This window comes from Podarcis bocagei (genome assembly GCF_964188305.1).
Source record: "Podarcis bocagei genome assembly, chromosome: 2".
Classification (NCBI taxonomy): Eukaryota; Metazoa; Chordata; class Lepidosauria; order Squamata; family Lacertidae; genus Podarcis; species Podarcis bocagei.
The window spans coordinates 35,933,741-35,956,030 of record NC_138126.1 but is presented as its reverse complement, the minus strand read 5'-3'; the positions used below and the strand labels follow the sequence as shown (position 1 = coordinate 35,956,030).

At 42.1% G+C, this 22,290-nt stretch overlaps 1 protein-coding gene across 3 annotated transcripts in view; it reads left to right on the top strand.

The window, feature by feature from the left end:
* PDZRN3 (PDZ domain containing ring finger 3) overlaps positions 1–22,290 on the top strand; it is a 184,693-nt gene that overhangs the window by 113,799 nt on the left and 48,604 nt on the right. The window contains exon 1 of one of the 3 annotated variants that reach the window (XM_081184004.1): positions 18,723–18,977. The exons of the other annotated variants lie outside the window; for them this stretch is intronic. Coding sequence (XP_081040130.1) covers positions 18,909–18,977 — 69 coding nt within the window. The 5' untranslated portion in view covers positions 18,723–18,908. Of the gene's footprint in view, positions 1–18,722; positions 18,978–22,290 lie in introns of those variants that run through there. 3 annotated transcript variants of the gene reach the window in all.

The window sequence follows — 22,290 nt, the reverse complement described above, 5'->3', positions numbered from 1 at the left end:
TCCTTAAATATGCTTCTTGAGAAATTTCATATGGTTCAGCTAATGTGATGGGTTGATCAGATGCAAATGAGGACAGAAGCTGCCTCTATCCTTCCATACTTGTTTAGAAAAGATAATGTGAAAACCTTGCTGAATTTGTCACTATTGTTCTACCCAATCTGTTAAAAGGTGCAGGAAAATTGCTTTCTCTTGTTCATGTATTTACAGTGGTACCCCGCAAGACGAATGCCTCGCAAGACGGAAAACCCGCAAGACGAAAGGGTTTTCTGTTTTGGAGGCGCTTCGCAAGACGAATTTCCCTATGGGCTTGCATCGCAAGACGAAAGCCCATAGGGAAATGCTGGCGGTCGGGAGCAAAGACTTTCGCCCACAGCCGGCCTTCAGAAGAGGACCTCTTCTGAAGGCCGGCAGGGGGCAAAAGTCTTTGCTCCCCCCGCCTGCCTTCCCCCCGCCTGCCCCGGGCAATCTTAAAATGCTGGCGGGCGGGAGCAAAGCGTTCGCTGCCGACCCCCAGCATTTTAAAATCTCCAAGGGACAGCAGAGAAGTCTCTGTCCCGGGGAGATTTTAAAATGCTGGGGGTCGGGAGTGTTCGCTGCCGACCCCCAGCATTTTAAAACGCTGTTCCGAAGCGGGGGGCGGGAACATCTGCCCCAGCCGCCCCACTTCGGAACGATGTTCCGAAGGGGGGAGGTGGGGCGGGAACAGCTGCCCCAGCCGCGCCACTTCGGAACGATGTTCCGAAGGGGGGAGGGGGGCGGGAACAGCTGCCCAATCCGCCCCACTTCGGAACGATGTTCCGAAGTGGGGAGGGGGGGCGGGAACAGCTGCCCCAGCCGCCCCACTTCGGAACGATGTTCCGAAGGGGGGAGGGGGGGCGGGAACAGCTGCCCAATCCGCCCCACTTCGGAACGCTGTTCCGAAGTGGGGAGGTGGGGCGGGAACAGCTGCCCCAGCCGCCCCACTTCGGAAGGATGTTCCGAAGGGGGGGGCGGGAACAGCTGCCCCATCCGCCCCACTTCGGAACGATGTTCCGAAGAGGGGAGGTGGGGCGGGAACAGCTGCCCCATCCGCCCCACTTCGGAACGATGTTCCGAAGGGGGGAGGGGGGCGGGAACAGCTGCCCCAGCTGCCGGGCTTCGTAGCGCTGCTGCGAAGCCGGGCGGGGGGGTGGGAACACCTTCTGAAGGCGGGCAGGGGGCAAAAGTCTTTGCTCCCCCCTGCCTGCCTTCCCAGGGGCTTTTAAATCGCCCCGGACAGCGGAGAAGTCCTCCGCTGTCCGGGGCGATTTTAAAATGCCGCCCGCCAGCATTTTAAGATCGCCCGGACAGCGGAGAAGTCCTCCGCTGTCCCAAGGTTTTTTAAAATGCTGGGGGTGGTAAGAAAAGCCCTTGTCCCCCCCCCCCAGCCTTCAGAAGAGGTCCGGGGACAGACTGTCCCCGGACCTGGTCTGAAGGTGGTTTCCCTAGGAACGCATTAATTGATTTTCAATGCATTCCTATGGGAAACCGTGCATCGCAAGACGAAAAACCCGCAAGACGAAGAGAATTGCGGAACGAATTAATTTCGTCTTGCGAGGCACCACTGTATTCATTGTATGATGATGCTTATGATGATGTGGGGGGGGACGACACACTTTGCAGTGGTACCTTGGTTCCCGAACTCAATCCATTCTGGAAGTCCGTTCGACTTCCAAAACATTCGCAAACCAAGGCACGGCTTCTGCTTGGCTGATTGGCCCCGGAAACAATGCCAATAGCTGAAACAGACGTTCAGCTTCCAAAAAACGTTTGCAAACTGAAACACTTCCTTCAGGGTTTGCGGCGTTCGGGAACCAAGGTTCGACTGTATAGCCCTTTATATAGATTTCTCAGTGTGCTTGCGGTAGCTTATAACAATTGTATTTTTAAAGTAAACATTTACAATTCCAAAAACACAAAGACAGCTAAACAGGCTAGTAATATCTGGATTTTTAAAAAGGAATCAGCTTTCAATCAGCATTAGCCACATTCGCTAACAAAGCCCAACCTTACACACCAAGCCTCTCAGAACAAGCAGGCCTTGAATTTCCCCCACCAGAAGGTAGGGAAAGGGACATAGATGCATACCTCTGGACTATCCTGCCATCAGCATGGTTATAAAGCAGCTTTCCCCAACCCTGCCCCCTCAGTCTTGGACTGCAACTTCCATTAGTCCCAGCCAGTATGGCCAGAGGTCAGGGATGGTGACAGTTCTAGTTGAACAATAACCAGAGGGTGCTAGGTTGGGGAAGCCTTTTGTAAAGGCTCTACTCTTTACTATAGATGTTCTATAATTCTCCATGGAAGGAATTTGGAGCAGGGCCCTATCAGGGCTGTAGCTGGCAGGGGAGAAAACTCATATTACACTTGGCCACATCATTGCAGTTTTGTTTCTTTCCTTTCCTTTAAGTATTTGGGTAATGCTGCTGAGGATTTTTCAGGGCAGTGACAAACTTAGTGGCTGGATGCGTGCTCTGTTGCAGAGTGGGCAGAATATATGCTATATCACAGTGTGGGCATTCTTTCTGGATTGCTGCTTTACCTCTTAAGTATGATATACACCAAAAGATTTCAGGAAAGCCTCCTCCATTACTGCTGTTTTACTCCGTCCACTCTTGAAAAAAACTGATACTGCATAAATACTGCTTTGTATTTGATTTCTGTCTTCTAAATACTATTTAAATCACAAGTAATATTTCCCAGTCCTTTAGAGGAGTTAAAACCCAGCCTTTAATCAATAAACATTTGATGAATGCATAGCTTGGGGATACTGCACTGACTGATGGGTGATAATTGTGGGACGATATTGGTACTTCTGCAGTGAAATCTTTTATGAGTGAGTGACTTTCCCAAGTGTTAGACACATTCATTGTTAGTAGCAATTGTACGTTCAATGTGCACGGTTAGTAGAGCTTGTCATGAGCAAGTGAAACAAAGAACCATGTCCCTGGTTTTAACATGGAAGCCTGATTAACAGCTAACATGTCTGTATCCTGAGTAAAGGATGGGATGAGAAGATATCACCTAGCAGAACTTTGGCCCATCGCTGATCGTAACAAAAACTGTAACTTAAGTTAGTTGAAGAGGGATTTCCTATATATTACAACAGATGGAAATTGTACATCTTTAGTGTGCAAATAATTGCACTCCCTATGATTTGTGCACTCTTATTTAAGAGTCATCATGTGAATGGGGACTGCATGCCAACTATTTACAATGGGAGGTAAACCTCACTCTTGATTTGAAATGGGACCACAGCAGCTGCAAAGGGTTAAAACCCCTCCTTCTCCATGCCATAGTCCCAGTCCGGATCAGCCTTTCCCAGGCTGGGTATTAAAAAACAAACAAACCATGAAAGAGCTAAAGTCATGGAAATCATCTTCTTTCTTTTTTACTTTATCTTATTTAACAAAAATAGTATACCGCTCAATTGAAAAAATAAATGAATAAACACTTTCACAAACCTCTAAGCAGTTTACAAATATCAGGTCTAGTTTGGCCCATAGAATGATATCATCTGGCAAGTTGAATGTTTGTGGCCTACAGATGCTATAAATAGGTGAAAGGCCTTCCTTCTCTGGATATCTTAGATAAAAAGCTATTTTGATCTTCAACTTATTTATACAGTCCAATACTATGGGTGTAATTGTCAATTGTGATGGCATACAGCGGTACCTTGGTTTAAGAAAAGTCCTGTTTACGAACTATTTGGTTTACGAACGCTGCAAAACCAGAAGTAGTTTCCCAGTTTGTGAACTTTACCTCAGTCTAAGAATGGAATCCGAACAGTGGAAGGGCACCAGCGGCAGGAGGCCTCATCCCGGAAAGTGCACCTTGGTTTAAGAACAGTTTCGGTTTAAGAATGGCCTTCCGGAACAGATTAAGTTTGTAAACCGAGGTGCCAGTGTATATGGAGCCCGCTGTCTTAACCTTTTGAGGCCCACTCTGATACTTTTCTCTCCTCTTCGTACAGCTTACTACATATGTTTTAGTGAACTTTTATTCTCTGTTCCTCGTGTTTTATGATGCATCATTTTACTTGTTACTTTTATTGTTATGGTTCTTGAATTCTTAATTTAGTTTGTGATCTAATCTGCCCTAAGAACGTTCTGTTGCAGGACAGCCTATTAATGCCGTAAATAAATAAAAATAAACAAATCAGGGCTATGCAACCTCTTGCCCTAAGAGATTGTCCTGGAACAGCCCATGAATGCCTCTTACTCATTTTGTAAGAAAAGCCACATTCATTAGAACAAATCATTCTTACCAGCCTCTTCAACGATTGCCAGAAAAAAATTGCATATGCCGCATGATATTTGTTAGATCCATCCTGCATAATTTTTTTACTTGGCTTCTTCACACTTTGCTTAGGTTACCATATGCCATATTTGTTGAATCTTGTTAACAATGCATTTTTATGTCCCATTATGAAAGAATTATAGCCCTTGCATGGAGAGGGGGGAAAGATCAGAAGGGTCCATTATATCACTCCCTGCTGTGGGGAAAAAAACCACACCAGATCATGCATTTGCCACAGTGAGGCTTTATAGTGTAACTTAGGAATTATCTCTAGCCATGACTCCCTTTGTAGGTACAGTATTACAAACTGTGGCATGGCCGCAGTTAGAAAGAAACAGAACAAAAAGAGAAATTAAACATTCAAGTGATCTTGCTTCTTTTCATTATTTCATACATGTGTTCTGTCATCCAATAATGGCCACTATTCAGCTGGTGATGAAAGAGACAAAGATTAATTATTTGGCTTCTTAACGAAGAGCGCCCCAAATATAGGGAACGTTTTGGGATTTTAATATATCATATTCAGTAGATCCATTTTCTTTGTTGCTTCAGCTATAGAGGCACCCAGGGCTGTATCTGAGATGACAACTAGGCAATTAAGGAAAAATGTGTCCAGGCTATGCCCCTGTCAGACTGAATCATGACCCTCCTTTTGGCAGTCACACGCATGAATCCCTCCCGGGGGGTGGGGTGGAGTGGAGGAGTTGCTCTAGACAATAGCCAACTTGTCAGATGACATGATACGTACTTTTTTGTGCATGCATGTCATGTTAGTGATATTATGCTTCCATTGGAAGCAGAGCACGCCATGCCTGAGTAATAGGGTATTTTAATTAGCTCTTACTGGTCCGATTGTCTCATGAATCGTTAAAACTAAAAAAGCATGCATAGTGGGTGGTATGGACTTTTCCTTTGCAATTTGTATATATTCATAAGGGATGGTATCTAACCAAGTCATACTCAAAGCGGAACCATTGAAATCCAGAACTTGCCACAGGTTGGTCATCTGCGTTCTAAATCATGTCAAAGTGTGTATGTCTTGCCACTTAACATTGCCATTCTTAACTTGCTCAAGAATCAAGACAGAAGGAAAATGTGCCTTCTGCTTTGAAGACAGGTAGGATACAAATGTTCAGAATAAATCAATAAACGTTACACATGCAGTTACTTTTAAGCAAAACATTGCCGATTTATAAACACTTCTAATTTTACCCTCAGGCAGAGATTTTTCATATCAAGGGTCCTTCAGATATTTTTAGCTGGAGATTGAACCCAGGATCTTGAACATGCAAAGCTATGGTTCCTTCCCTAAGGAGGCTCGAATTGTCCCCAATTTAGGAAATTTAAGAGTCCCCTGGATATGGCTTGTACATATTTGCTGCAATTCTGCATGTTGTTGGTGTGCTTGAATTCCCCTGAAGTCAGTGAGATTTAAGCAGCCAGACTGAGATTACAGCACTAAGTTACAGGCCACTGATCGTCACTTCTTCCACAAATATGTGAGATTCAAGTTATACTGTTGGGCAATTCTGTCTCCAGTGGCCTTGATTTCTTCAGGAAAACTGGATCCCCTCAAAGCAAAAACATGCCAATGCTGACGTGATTTGCCATATTCATGAAAGGCAAAAGGGAATCATAGCTGGCTGAGCCATAGATGACTTGCAGAGCTTCTGCGTTGCATAAAGGAGGTCCCAGATTCAGCCTCTAGCACATCCTGTTGAAAGGAGCAGTTAGCAGGTGATGAGAAAGACCCTGGCCAGAGCTCTCACCGATCCACAGACAATCAGTGTAGGCAGTGAGGCAGCTTCATGTAGAAAGAAACAGAAAACAAACATCCAGACTTACTGATGACCCAGTCTTGGCATTGGGAATGACGAAAGTTACCTGCTAGCTCCTTTCAGTAGCCATTTTGATAAGCAAAAGCAAGGAGCTTGTGACCGCTGTGGTTGCATTTTATGAAGGTGGGTATTTACATTTTTCACAAACTGCCCTCAGTGCCTATTTGGCAGAAAGGTCACTGAAATGTACTCGGGGTCAAGTGTGAATTTCATGCTATATATACATTATTTACACAATGGGCCCCGTGTGATTTGCTAATTCTGGGATGTTCCTGTAGGCCAATCAGGTTGCAGATTCATCTCCTCCAGAAGCCTGATTGGCTGCCCCTGCAGGCCAATCAGGTTGCTGATTCACTTCCACCCCAAGCTGGATTGGGTGGCTCCTGCGGACCAATCAGACTGCTGCATTCTGGATCCGATTGTTCAGTACATAACAGTCATTTAGACATTAAGACACAATGAGATGTTCATGGACTATAGTTGTCCTCTAAAAAGTGCAGAATTAGTTGGTAGCACTTTTTTTTAGTACAGTCTGCGCACGTGTACACACACACACATAATTTAGTGATAGCATAGATTCATTATGAGTTGCATTATTTAGTAATTACATATAAAAGGAGTCAGAGAAATTTAACACATTGGCTAAATATATGTATGTAACTCCTAGTTTTCACACATTTGTGTGCCACAGTAGTTTTCCTGCTACCAAAGGCAGCTTATAATTTCATTGTCTTAATGACAACAACAGTCACTTTGCAACTTTCCTTCATTTCCAAAAATGAACAAACGGGCACTTTGTGGCAAGCAAGGTAAAATTACTTTCTCCCCCTTCCCCTAGTCTTGAGAAAGTGTTGGTTTACAAGGCAAAGGTGGAAAGAACTTTGCCTCGCATTTCAAAGAGGTATACTGCAACTTAATTCTGCTAATGACAATTAACACAGATGGCTAAAAAAAGTAATTATCTCTCTTCGTTTTCTGCCACCTGTCACAAGTGAACTGTTTTCTTTAATTGCTCCAAATTACTCTTAATCACACAAAACAGCTATTTAAATCGGAGTTGCATCTTGAAGCCCAGGAGGAAGATTTAACACCTGAGTTGCGAGACTTTAAGAAACCATCATGGCGGCATAAGCTGAAATACTTGAGACCAATCCCCGTTAAACCAAAGTATAGCTTGAGCTGAGTAATTACAAAGTCAACCAGAAGGTTATCTCTATGTGCCAAGGATTTTATCTCCCTTCACTAAATTACAGCCACATCCTTAGGTGTGTGTAAATGCTTACATGACTACCCTTGTGAGGCAATGTTTGAGCCCTGGCATATGCGATCTAAAATGGGTTTGTCACATCACCTGTGCAGTTTGCTGAACTAAAACAGTTTAATTTTTTTAAATAAAAAAAAATCTGAACTCCTTTCACTGTGTCTTGGAATTCTGACATGGAACTCAGGGTGGGTTGATGAGTAGGGAGGGAGGATAGATTGGTTGCGTTAATGTGCAATTCTCCAAGCAAACTTGTGCAAGGTGCTGAAAGTTACAACACCTTGTGAAATTCACCTTGTGAAATACAATGTGAAATTCAGTATCCACCTCTTGCTACAAGCTTAGTACAGGGTCCTCACTTAGAAGAAGTAGTAACAAATATTATATAATATACAGTGGTGCCTCGCAAGATGAAATTAATCCGTTCCGCGAGTCTCTTCGTCTTGCGGTTTTTTCGTCTTGCAAAGCACGGCTATTAGCGGCTTAGCGGCTATTAGCGGCTTTAAGAAAAAGGAAACAAACTTGCAAGAACTCGCAAGACGTTTTGTCTTGCGAAGCAAGCCCATAGGGAAATTCGTCTTGTGGAACGACTCAAAAAACGGAAAACTCTTTTGTCTTGCGAGGCATTCGTCTTGCGAGGTACCACTGTATACTGCTTTAAATTGTTCAATGTGATGCCACACCTTGTTATCCCTACGGCAGCAGCACTTTAAGATAGGTCAGCAATATTATCCTCCTGTTGTGGAAGCTGAAGGAGAATGACACAGACAACACCACCTTATGAGTGCACATCAGAGCCAAGATTCAAACCAGCTCCTTCCTGATTCGTAGCTCAGTCTCTTCACCACTGTGCTACACGAGCTTTTGATATGTTGCCTAGGTATTTTACATTACCTTTCCCAAGTACAAACATAGTGCAATGTGGGGGAGAAGAAATACCACTGAAAATAACTGGAAATGTGAGCTACCCAAACCATCATAGAAATCCTATTGATCTAGAATCTAGGTGCTTCCGTAACTCACGAATAAAAAACAAACAAACACACCATCTGATCTCGCCTCAGTGCTGATGTAATGAAAGAGCACCATGGAATGTACTTTTTCTTTCCAGCTGATTTTCCATTGGCATTTGTTTTCCATTTATTCAGTTCCTTAGTGAGACTATTGGGAATCATCTTCCTGCCATGACCCAAAGTGACAGACTTTTCTCTCTGTAGGTTTAATCAGTGTGTCTTCTGACCCATAACGTATGCTCCCAGAAGACATTTGCAGTCAACATTTGTAGACTGACAGTTCATTATCTATTGTTAACCTAGTTGATAGATACATTATCCTTTTGATTTTTTCAAAACACACATAAAACTTAAATTATTAAGTATGCCTGTATATAATAGAATAAGTTTTGTGTCTAAATACTGTTAAATTTTCACACAAGCCTTAAGTACAAATGAACAATGAACAAGGCCTTTTCTGAGCTTATCCCCCACTACCCCCAAAAAAACCACTTCAAAGTACACATTACACTTCCAGGCTGACTTCAGACATTGCTTATTAGGAAACAGAAGGCTGCTTTTTCATTAACTCCAGTTATTCACTTTGGTGAAATGTGTGTCTACCATTGTGACTGTGGAAATATTTCATGGTCACAACATTTCAGGTTTACAGTCTAGCACATGGGTGGCCAATGTGGTACCCTCCATGAGTTGTTGGACTACATCTCCCATCTTCCTATTAGTCAAGGTGACTGAAAGTAATGGGAGTTGTAATCCAATCATATCTCAATGGCACCATGTGGTTATTCCTAGTCTTATACAAGGCAGAATTCTCTTGAAAGAAATAGCAAGGGCCAGGTTGGGAACCTTAACCGGTAGCAGAGGATTGCGGGCATTGTGGAGAATAGAGTGATATAGGAGAATTTTAGGGAAGTGAATGTATCAGAAAGAGGAGAGTGGTTTGAGAAGCAAAATATAGTGTTCTTTTGTAAAAACAGGTTCTCTTTCCTATGTAATTTTTGTAACAATTGATATTACAAATCTTTGAAATTTCTTGACTGTACTATCTGCTGCAGAGCACAATGCAATGTGGAGCTTTAAAGTGCAAGTGTGAAATGAGATTGACTTGCCTCATACACTGGGGGTGGATGTTAAGCTCTTGCTGCGACTGAAGAGAAGATGGGAAAATCCCATTGGGCAGTGTATGATCACTGACTGAGCACGTGGATCACTGCCATTCTGTGAATGATACGTAGTGACATAACAGGACCCGTATGCTACAAAAATGAAAGGGTAGGGAATTCATTTATGTATATATTCTTTCATATCTATGTAAATTCATATTTATGTAAATAGTAATGTGTCAGCAGTAACTTCAAAGTGCTTTTCCTTAAAAACAAAAACCCAAATCCAACATCTTACAAATGTTATCTGTTGATCTCAGTGACTATCAGATAAAAGAAAATTGTCTAGATCCCTGAAAAGGCCCAACAGTCTCAAATGTGAGGAGATAATTATATTATTGATCCTTAAAGATTATTGTTCTTGTGGGAATGACAATTTTGCAAAGACTGCCCTTGGATCGCAACTGATGAGGTAGAACAAATTCATCTCAACCTACTCATGACAGGGTTTTATTAAATTGCATATTCATCTCTTGTGTGAAATTAAAAGCAGGGGGATTGTGTTACAGAGAGTTACACACATCTTTTCCTAATTTAACATTGTAAGTCTTTGCACGATTAACAGTGTGGCAAGAAGAAAAATAATTGTGTGGGGTTTTTTCCATATGCAATCCCTCATAATAATTCAAAAATCAATATGCACCCTTTGAGAATTACACCCCACTCCTTCTTCATCCTAACAGTAAATTATGCAATTCAGGGTGGCCTTCTCTCATTTCCCTATGAATGGGAGATTGAGGATACCTAGGGGTAAACCAGGCATTATGTGTGTGTTTTTTTTAAAGAAAATGTTTAACTATAACCACTGGGACTAGAATCATTGCTTCCAATGCCCTAATGTGAATATCAATAAGACACCGGTCCGTGGAGCTCCTTGCTTGATTTGACAGTTTAAAGGATCACTTAGTTAATTAGTTGCCTCTGCATCCTTTAGCTGCTCCCTGCCTTCTGCCTCCTCTTCTGATTTTCCTTTTTTTTGACATGCTAGATTACATCATTACTGGTGGTTTCACTTGTTAACCACAACAGAAACTGAGAATATTTTAAGCGTTAATTATCTATGGTTTCTCATAAGACTTGTCTTTCACTCGGGTTCAAAAGGAAAACACCAGCTCCCATGTTTCCAGAGTGTCCTAGCATGTAATGCTACCTAGCCTTCATCTGGATGGTTTTGAAGAGCGTGTTATTGAAAAGAAACATTGAAGCCTTTGTAGGCTGTACTAATGGCCTGTGACCTTAACTAAGAATCTGCTTTCTTTTTTCATTCTTGCACTTCAATACATTTCCTGATTATTTTCTTCTGTAATGTATACAAACAAGACTTCCTCTTGACAGATACATCTGTGATATGGTACATTTGCTGCACTGTACAATGTTCATGCTACTGAAGCCCATCTTTGTAGGGTTTGTTGAAAAGCATTTGAGCTCATCACCATATGCCCTACAGCAGCTTAATTGGTTTGTGGTTCAGTATCTTATACAGTGGTACCTCAGGTTACAGATGCTTCAGGTTACAGACGCTTCAGCTTACAGACTCCGCTAACCCAACTCCGCTAACAACACTGTATTTATGGTTAACAGGTAGATAGCCGTGTTGGTCTGTCGTATTCGAAACAAAATAAAAAAAATCCTTCCTTAGAGACCAACTAAGTTTGTTATTGGTATGAGCTTTCATGTGCATGCACACTTCTTCAGATACTGTGTATTTATGCACAGTACAAAAGCCATCTGAAGACGAATCATTTGTAATCTAGTATCCTGTGACATTGGGTTTTGTTTGCAATCCCTAAAGGCAGTTCACCTTAAAGACGCTAAGGTCAAACACCAGAAGGATTTAGATATACTAAACAGATTGATAACCCCATTGTATCTCCACAATATTACTGTTTTACTTCAGCAAACTATCAAATATTAGATGCTTCTGTGGGTATCATGGTAAATCACCACAATTTCCCTTGCCTCTGAGCTATAGCCCTATAACTGTGATCTCAGATTACTAGATGTAATCTAGTTCCTTTGATGAGATTGAACAATTAGTTTTTGATAACGTGCCTATTGGTGTGAAAGACTGAAAATTATGTCAGTTGATCTCTACAACATTCATGTTGATTAAACAGCTGCCTTAAAATTTTGCTTTAAAAAAACCAACATCCATTCACCACATCACTGTATGAAGCATTATTTTAGATTAATATGCTACAGAGCTAGAGTGTTGGCTTTTGTGTGTGTTCAAACCTTGTTCAGGTTAGGTTTGTTTTTTTCTAATAAGACTATTTCCCATAACTATTTGATACCATTGGTCCATGCTTACACCTGACAGGTCTCTCCACGAAAACAAAGTTCACTACAGCCAATCACAAACAAACAAACAACCACACCCCTAGACTAAACATCTCTCACCACCAAAGGAATACAAGCGAATAGTAAAGAGAACCCGCACAAGCGATGCTGACACAAAACCCCACACATACACTAGGTAGAATAGAAGCATTGCCACTCACCATGGCCCCCTCCACCTCTTCCCCCTTTTTCTTCCTAATGTAACACTGATGTCTCAACATAGGAAACTGATCTGTAGAAAACGTAACTTGGAAAAAGAGACATTGCACATACTTTTGTAAACCAAGAAATCCTTAAAAAATAATGTGTTTTAAAAAATCCTTGTTCAGCTATCGTATAAAATTCACTGGGCTTGGAACTCTAAACCAAGGGTAGTCAACCTTTTTATACCTACCCCCCACTAATGCATCTTTCTTGATGGTGAAATTTCCTTACCGCCCACCGGTGCTCGATGGAAGGAGGATTCAGCTTGTGCCGTAGAACCCCCTCCTGTCCACCTAGAATCCTGAAACGGTCACTAGTGGGCCGTAGGGACCAGGTTGAGAACACCTGCTCTAAGCCTTCACAGAGTATTTGGGAGTCTGAATTGTTTTTCTATAGTTTATTTAACTGATCAGACAACCCCTTTACAAGGAGGCCACAAATTAAATGCAGTCCTGGCTCTCGCTAGACGTTCTCCATCTAATGCAGGGTTTTCCAGTTTTATTTTGTGCTGCTTCTGTCAGGAAAGGGCAGACCAAGTGGACTCTGTATGTGGAATGTGGAAGCTCCCAGACTTGACCTTTGATGGGGAGATAATATAACATTTCCCAGTTGCCCACTCGGGCAATACTGGAATCGAGCTCCTGCAATAGCCTTCAAATGATTCAGAGCGACATGCTGGAAATCTGTGTGGGTGTGCAGCTGTGCAATAAGCAACTGAGGGGGAGGGATGCCACCCCATAAAAACGGATGAGAGGTTTACCAAAGTATGGGCAGCATCTTTGTACCAGTGGGAGGACAAAGACGGCAAGGGGGTGGGGGTGGGGGTGGGCCCAAGATGGCAAAGGCAGGAATCGGCCCAAATATAGCAGTTGCGATTCCCAAGTTGAAAGGAAATACTCGAGAATTCTTTCTGCACAGCTGTGAATTTTGAAGCCGCTTCCCTAGGAAAGCCAAGAGAAGCTGCTATGGTTTTGTAGATTTTGCATGAGAGCCAGACAGGAAGGCAAGTTTGTTTGAAGGAAAGGCTACCTACTTGGCTCTTTTCAGGCCTTGAAAGGATGCACCTACAAGCTGCGGTCTCCGATAGAGAACAAGCTCCTTTGCACCCAAGCCCAGGCAGTGCTTAAAATCCACTGCCATTATGGTGCTTTGAGGTGGGGCAGGTGGAGAATCACCACTGTGGCTCCTCTGTCTCCCAGTCAGGCCTACAGTGGGGTGGGGTTTTACCTGGGCATATACCTGTTCAGTTCACTAGCTCAAGAATCAGAGTAAGGACTTCCAGCCAAACTTCCTCTCCCATATGATTTCAGGGAAACCTGGGAGGGGGGGATCAAGCAGTTGCTCTGTGACCTTGGATCGGGTGGTCTCGGATGACATATGAGAAGCCTTACAATGAGAGCATCTATGCCAGCTTACTGCCAGTCAGCTGCTGGAAGTGAACGGATTCCTCTTGCCTCAGAAGCTCAGAGAGCCAAAGTATGCCTGCTTTATTTGTTTATTTATAAATTTCTTCCTGCACTTCAGGACCAAGCTATAGATGAGGCTCTGTAGAGAGTGCTGTGATAATAAATAAGTTGTCACGATCGCACTGCCAAATATTTCTGTTTGCTGTGGCCTAGCAACTCAAGGCCTAATTCTTTCCAACAGAGGGCAGTGGTGTCATTTTAGCCAGTAATGGGAGCTGACAGACTTATTCCACGCACAACAGGAGTAGCTTGATTTTTGATTTTTTTTTAAAGGTAGTTTACTTCGTTCAACCTGGGAAATCACAGTATAACTGGCAGAGTTCATTTAAGCTAAATTGCACAAAGGCAGTTTGCTGGATGTGGCCATATTACCAAATGCTGCTTTGTTCTCAACATTTGACGTTTGTAAACTAGTCCAAACCCATTGTGTTGCTACAAAATCACACAAATAATTTCTAGTGTTCCTGTTCAAAATATCAAAGAAACAAAACTTTAATTAATAATTTCTATATCATTTTTAGAATGCAGAAGCCTTCAGTGGTATTTCGTCTTATTATTCATCATAAGAGCCCATTAGCTCATTTATTTCTCACATATTGGGGAAACCAAGGCAAAGGCTTTCAAGAGCTTACCATTTAATTAACAGATGTGGAGGGATTTGAGCATGTACTGGAATAGCGAAAGCTGCCTCATAGAGAATCGAGGTGATGGTCCATCTTGGTCTATTGACCAGCAGCAGCTTTGCGGGGTTTTAGACAGAAGCCTTTTCCAGCACTAACACATTGCATTTACTGTACTACTATTTGACCCTTATTAACTGGAGATGGCACCTTGTACATGCAAAATATGTGCCCTTTGGCTAGCTACAGCCCTTCTCCATTCTGAAGACTGTACCTGTATGATGTCACCAGTAATGCATTATCTTGCATGGCCATACAAGATTTTAACATGCAGTTCTGAGCTAGAATGATCACCACAAAATAATCTCTGAAAAAAATTCCTCTTTGTAATGTGGTATTGTAAAAGCGGTCGTAAGACATGAAAACCTGGGGAGAAAGCTAGTTTTCTAATACTTTTCTAGATATGGCAACTCACAGCTGTGCAGTGCTGGTAAGTGTTCTTAGATTCACCATGTGATAAGATCTTTCAATCTTCATACTGTATGTGTTGCATGATGGGAAGGAGTTACAGCCACAGCAGCTGCAAAAGGCATGAAAGCAGTGGATGAGCATAGAGGACAACGAGTGCTGGCAGCAGATATGGAAGAGGGACAAAGCTATTTATTTTAATCACAGAATTTAGGGTGATTCACACTTTGTTTTGTTCTTTTTGCACATCTTACCGTAGTGACAGGGTAAATAACCCACAGGAAAATCTGCCCTGCAAATTCGTGGTAAAAAGATCTAATTGAACAACTAATATTAAAATGGCAGGAACAGTGTGGTAAGTACAAAAGAACAAGGCAAAGGAAAGACCTGGAGGCAATGGCTGTTGGGACAAGGGAGGCACTTGGTAGGTGATTTGTGGCTAGGATATAAAATCACAGTCAACAATAGAGGGCACCAAGGCCATGTCCTGGAACCGGATCAATGGGAATTAGAAATATATTAATAGAGTTTGTTCCTAAAAGACATTTTTCTTTTATTTTGGCACTGGCTCCAAGTATTCATAAGGTAAAAGCTCAGCCTGCACAAAACAACAAAGTCTGTAAGTCTCTAATTATTGAGAGCCAAAAACTTTTCATGGCCATAAGAGCTTTATGATATTGGGAAAGCCCTTATAAATAGCCCTATTGATAGTCGGATACATTCTCCGCATAGTCACTAAAAGGGCTGATTAAGCTGACCCAATTTTTGTACTTGGTTTTTTTCATATAAAATAAAACCTGAACACATACAGAAACAAACAACCCAGATTTCTTTTCTTCTGTAAAGTGCTAATGTTCCAAACAAATACCTCCCTTCCTTTCACCCTCTTTCCTACAATGGTCATCACCATCATCATCATAAACTCAGCTTACATAAATTTATTACAAAGGAACAGCTGCTCTCTCTCTCTCTTTCCTCTTGCCCTCCTTCCGTATGAGAAAAACGCTGAAAATGAAAGAAAGTTAATTAGGCTATTGGTACGTTAAGCAAAATATTATTTCATTGCACCCAGCCTATACAAAGACAGTTTGCTTAAACAGTTGCTGATAAGAACACACAACTCAACCCAGGTCAATTTGAGACATTAAAATGTGTCAAAATTCAGAATTGGACTTACACACAAAAAGAAAAGCATCCTCAATTTAGAAAAGGCTCTTTGCTTGATTGTCACACTGACTCCACTTCCCAGCCAAGTGGGCTCATCACACCACATGGATACCACAGGGGTTATTGAATATTTGTCAACAAGAACATGGGAAGCCAACCCTCTTGATTTATTCTTCCATTTGAGATTACAGAATATTTTAAAGATAATGTGGTGATATTCTTGTGTAGCTGTGTATTAACAGGGACTGCTTCTGAATTGCATCAGGGACCTGTCCTGTTATTTTGTTTCATTTAACTCGTACTGATGAAATAAACTACTGATTTATTTCACTTGCAGCTGAAGAGCTGTTATCCCAATCTTCCTATTCTTATATTACCTTAACAGATGTTCCAGTTCCTGGTGCACCAAAGAACACACTGTACACATTATACGTACCATGCTGTTGATGTCGCAAATGCAGAATGTGGCCAGTGGAGAGTCAGATTCCATTCACTCTCCATAAAGGACAATGGGAAGTTCTGGGAGAAGCTTGGGAGACAGAACCTCCAGATACAGGGAAATTTGAGACATGAAACTCAAACCTATCTCCCACTGAGTACAATGTGGTTAACTTCCAAGTAAGCAAGCATAAGATTGCAGCCTGGGAATGTGAAACTCCAAGCAACTTCAGGGAACATTCAGTCTTCCCAAAGTTGTCTCCTGAATCATTTGCCCCAGATATCCTGTGGTCTGTTCAGATTTTCTTTTCACTTCACCCTGTGTAAGGTTCTCCCACGTTGAAACCCTTAGAGAAATACTTTTTCATGTACATATGGGCTGACCAAGACAAGGCATTGCAAATCCTCCCAAAGCTTTCAAAAAACCAATGCAGACTGTTTTGGTAAGAAGGGCAAAGGCAACAGAAGTTGTCATTAAGGGTAGACATGTTACAGAAAGAACCTGCCACCATATTTCCTTTTGTTCTTCAGCAGAGTCCTTACACTGTTCTTGATGTTTCTTGCCACTCCACAGCCATCTGATGAGGAACCTGTGTCTGCTGAGTGAACATACACAGTGGTGTGGGTTGATGGCTGATTTATGCTTCCTTTGGCAATATTTGTGCTTCACTTGAGCGGCTAGCATCACACTTTGATAATCAAAATAATGTTCCTTGGTTTGAGGCAATACAGTTACTGTACATCTACCACACTGTGTCCAGTTGTGGGATAAGAAAAGAATTACTTCCAGAAAAGAATAACAGGCTTCATCTGTTCACAGGACACTTTATTTGACTCTCAGACTGCACACATACTGTCAATGGGTGAGTTTAGCCAACAATCAGTGGTTACTACTGTGAACAAGTGCTTCCTAAGGCTCTGTCCACTATTACCCATTGAGGCACAGTGGCTAAGAATGTTGTAATAGGGTTGGATAGAACTCAGTTCTGATCTCCACTCAGCTACAAAGCCAGTCACCGCCTCCAAGCCTAACTTACTTCACAGGGGACTCCTCCAGATAGCCTCTTTCTTGAGCATTCATTCTGATTTGCTTGTAGGGAGGTTATATGTCTTGTAGGGAGGTTATATGGTTATCCCACACTTTGTTGTGTATTTCCCATCACTTTCCTAACTGCAAGAAGCCAAGTGGTGGTGGTTTTTTAAAAGTGAATTTCTTGCACCAGAGTGACAGAGCACTGTAATGCGCTTTAGTTGTGCAAACCTCAATTTCCAGTAAGCAACTGAATTCCTCTGCAAAGTATTGAGTGTTTGGAGGTGACCAGAGGTGTTCCAGGGATAAAGGGGAGGGGGACAGTATATGCTAGCTTGATTACATTGGCAAAAAGTTAGGATCTACATTTTATAAAGGGTGGGGGACCCTGTTGCCTCCTATAATTTATTCCCAACTAGAAACAGTGTTTGTGGGATTTCTGAACACAGAGAGACACCTGACCCTTCATATGTGTGTTACAATGGATGAAGCCGAAACTTGCAAATCATCACTGGGTAATGATTTCATTTGGTGAATGGGGAATAATTTCACTTAGAATTTACCAGCTGAAGGAAGTAAATATACAGAGGGGTTTTTTTAAATACACATCATAAAGCAACTATAGCAATCACATTACCATGGAGTGCACATGCTATATGGTCTTTAGAAGACCTTGAAGTGTGCTCAGCTGATTATATAGCTCCTGTTTAGCATATGCATAAGCACAGAATCATCACATAAATACTATTAATGGGTGCTGTGATAATGTGTAACTATTCTGATGTCAGGTGGAATTTATAAAGAATTATATTATCATGAGGTTTGCTGGCAATATTGTACTTTAATGAAAACAAGTTGCAGAATTTGTCCCATTCCTAGTTGCATCAGCTCCTTGAGCTGTTCCATTCTTCATTTTTCTTCCTTTCTTCTTTTTTGCTAAATGCATGCTTGTTCACTACAGACTTCCATTTAGTTGTGACCACGTTCTCTTAAATATTTTAAGGAGTGTTTTATTTAACTTTGCTGAACTGTTTAATGTTGCTTGTAATAGTTCTGTATCAGCAGCAGATTCGTTTTGGTTATGACTTACATTTAAAATGTATTTGTAAACTGCTTAAATATGCTAAGAATTATCCTTAGGGACCACAGTAAAATGCAGTCATGTTTATTTGTAATTGCTACAAAATGGTTTACAGAATTGTTAGTGTCTTTTATTATGCCCTGCTACTGAAGTGCTTGCTTGTTAATTAGAGAAATTTCAGCTGTCATAGGCAGCAATTATAGCTTCTGTATCACTGTCTGTTATGAATAGTCAATGAGAGCTGATTAATATGCATGAGCAGCAGTATATAGTGTGTGCATTGGACTAAAGCAGTAGAGGGAGTGTTGTGTACTGTGAGCGGAGGAGGGAGAGCATTAAGGAAGAAGGCAGAGTTGCTTGCCAGTGATCAGAGCATCACCAACGTAAATCGTTTCAGTTTCATCTGACTCTCTTAGTGTGCCAAAGGGATATCTACATGCATGCTTGCTAACAACAACTTCCCGGGCTCTTGCGGTGAATAAGAAAGACAGTTTTCTTAAACATGGGATGCAGCTTGTGCTCTCTGCAGAAGCAAGAGGAACAGTACAAATTGCTGTATGAAGTTTGCCAGGTAAAGCTGTTTGCTTTGAATTCTAAGGACGTATATATGTTACTTTAGCCGCATGACAATTGCTGTTATTTTTATTGTCAGAGCAAGAAGAAGGAATAGGCAAGGACTATTATTCCATTGTAGCAAGTAAGCTATTACCTTATTTGACATGGGATTTATTTGGGATTTATTTTTTTTTTATGGTGATGTACCTTATGACACAAGTGCAGAGGTTTAAATATCCGTTGAAATGCATCATATATGTAATAAACAGGCATCTATAGCTACAAGGCAGTTAAGGAAAACATCTCAGCCAGGGTCAGATCTTGGTCATGCTCTCTTTGAACAAGTTTGGAAAGACACAAGTGATGATTGATGTGGCGGAGGGGTTGGTCTCTGTTTACCAGTAGTTCTATGATGCTTCTTTCTGGAGGACAAATGCACTAACTTATTCACCACAGACAGTGAGCCACTACCTCTACCAATACTTTGACTCAAGTTTAATTCCTGTAGATTCTGTGTTTCTGTCAGTTGTAAAAATTCCTTTTGCTACCCAGGGGAGATCCCGTCTAGAATTCTTTCTTTATCTATATACAATATTTTCTCTTTCCCAACTTCTCTGGCTACAAAGCACAGTGCGAAAAAATGAACACTTGAAAAATCATTCTGATATAGTCCATGCCATTTTTTAAATATTTGTTTGGGCTCCAGCCATTTGCCTCTTCAGTTGATTCTGAAAGATCATCTCATCCCAAAGTACAGGTTTGTAAAGAAATACTATAGTAGTAGCTCCAGTAAAGTTAGACATAGTGTCAAAAGGAAATGCAGAATTTGACAAGACAAAACTTGTTTTACCTTCTCTTTACCAATAAATAAATAAATCTGAAAAAGTGGCCATCTTTATGCTCTATATGTTATTTGACTCTAGAAGGGAGATCTAAACAATAATTTTAAAATATAACTGTGAACAAATTGCATGTGGGGTGATTCCGTCTTTACAAAGTACTTTAAGGAAATGAAAAACAGAGCACCTGCATTTATTGCCAAATGCAAAAAGTGTTTTTGTTTTTACATTTGCCAGCAGAGGGTGTTTCAAATCACAGAGAAAGGTGAGGTAGTCTTTGTTGTGGAACTACTCATGTCACTCACAACACAATAAGTAAAATGGGCCTTGTGTTCTGTACTAGCAGGAACACAGTTAAAATTTAAGCACCATTTTCCATATATATGTCTCTGACACTTCCCAGAGAACACAATGGCTAAGTAGAAAACTTTGTAACTACAAACAGAAAGGCATCCTCACTGTCGTGACTGTTTTATATCAGCTCCCTTTTTATATCAGCTCCCAGTTTTCCTATGTATTAGGAGAGCAAATGTTTTAGAAAGCAAGGGAACAAGACTTCTTGGGCATCATCACCACAAACATATATCAACATTGTTCTTGCAAATTTTATCCTAAGGATTAGATACTCTGTCATAAGAGTTAACCTGTAACACTTCCTTGTTTTTTATTATATAAAGATCTTGAATACTATTAGCTTTAGTCCTATGACCACTTAAGGAAGGATTTGTGATTATAGTTAATTCGCATTGCAAATAGGAACTTTGCAAAATGTTTGTAAAGTATTGGTGGGGAGAGGGTCTTCATAAAAATTTTGATAGCAATAATGGACCTCGGTGCTGGAAATAATTAGACATGGGTTTACTGAGGGCCAATTGGGTTATTAGAACAGTGTTTCCCAACCGGTGTTCCGCGGCACACTAGTGTGCCGTGAGACACCGGCTGGTGTGCCGTGGGAGGGAGGCGGGCGAGAGGCGGCGGCGAGAGGCGGCAGGGAGGATCCGCGTCGAGCCGGGGCGGCTCCGCGGTGGTCGTGCCGAGCGGCGGGGCAGCGCGCGCAAAAGGGAGGAGCGCGAGACAGCGGAGGAGGAGGAGGCCGGCATGTCCGGGCAGCAGCAGCAACAGCAGCAGCAGCAACTCCCGGCGACGGCTCCTCCTCCGCCCGCTATCGCAGCCGCCGCCGCCTCAGCTGCCGCCGCCGCCTCAGCTGCCCTCGCTCTGCTGCCTCCTCCCACCCCGGCAAGGGGGAGGGAAAAAACTTTCATTTTTGTGCGTCCCTCCCGGCGTGACGCTGCGCGCTGACGTCACGGGGGCGGGGCTTTAATGGTGGTGTGCCGCGAGATTTTTTTCTGGTAAGCAGGTGTGCCGTTGCCCAAAAACGTTTGGGAAACACTGTATTAGAAGAGTTGTAGGGGGGGTGCTAATGTACATTAAATCTCAATTACTTGCAGTTTCAATGTACTAAGTGTCAACACAGCAATCTCGATTTCAGGGAAAGAAATCCTGCTTATATTTTGATTAGGAGATGCTATGCAAATCATTAATTTCAAAGTGAAAAATCATATCTAAGAAATGGGCAGCTATTTTTTGCATAAGGTGTGTGCATCCATTTCTTGACAAACACATTATCCTGTGCATTGAATTTTACCCCTTATTTTAGGTCATGAGCAGCCTGATCCATGACCTAGTTAAATGGAAGTACTTGAACTTCAGCCAGCTTACAGCTTGAACTCCAAGCCAGCTAAAAGTTGGAATAGTAGGATTTAGCCAATGGTCAGCTCGGTCCTATTGATCAGCTTTACCGGCACAAACAGCAGTTTGAGCAGTGAGAGCTGAAGGGATGTACTGCACTACCGCATTTGCCCAGCCTCCCTTTGCTATTAGAGATCAGCAGTAGAGGGCTGCTGTACTGCTCCTGATTCCAAGGCTGTTTCTCAGTCTTCGGCATGGTAACAGAGGGCTCACCCCATGGCCCAGCCAATCCATGCATGAAACAGCTGTGCTGGAAAAGGAAGAATGCTGATACAGCAACATTAATGGCCATTGCTTTGGCAGTGCTTGGGATCACACTGGCACTGCACTTTCTCACATGCACGGTTGATCTTTATGGTTTGCTTCTGCTCTACTAACACAGCAGGCTTGGGCTTTGTTGTTGTTGTTAAGCTGAATATTACCAGTGGTTTAGAGACTGCATGTTGGAAGGGCTGTTGTGCCAACTTCACTTATTTTTGCATGCGCTGGGGGTGAGCAAATATTAAATGGGAATCCTACGTATAATAGATATCACTGGGTATTGGTTACCAGATGTTCAGGAGGTATTCCAGACAGTGCAGACTATGAAGATCATAGATGTTGATTCAACATATGCTTAAAGTAGCATAGCGTAATGTTGCTCAATTACAGAAGCACCTTAATGTGCCACAGTGAAGAGCTGGTTCAGTAAGTTGTGGGATATAATGATGATGGGGGGGGATGACAAGTTGTGTAAAACTG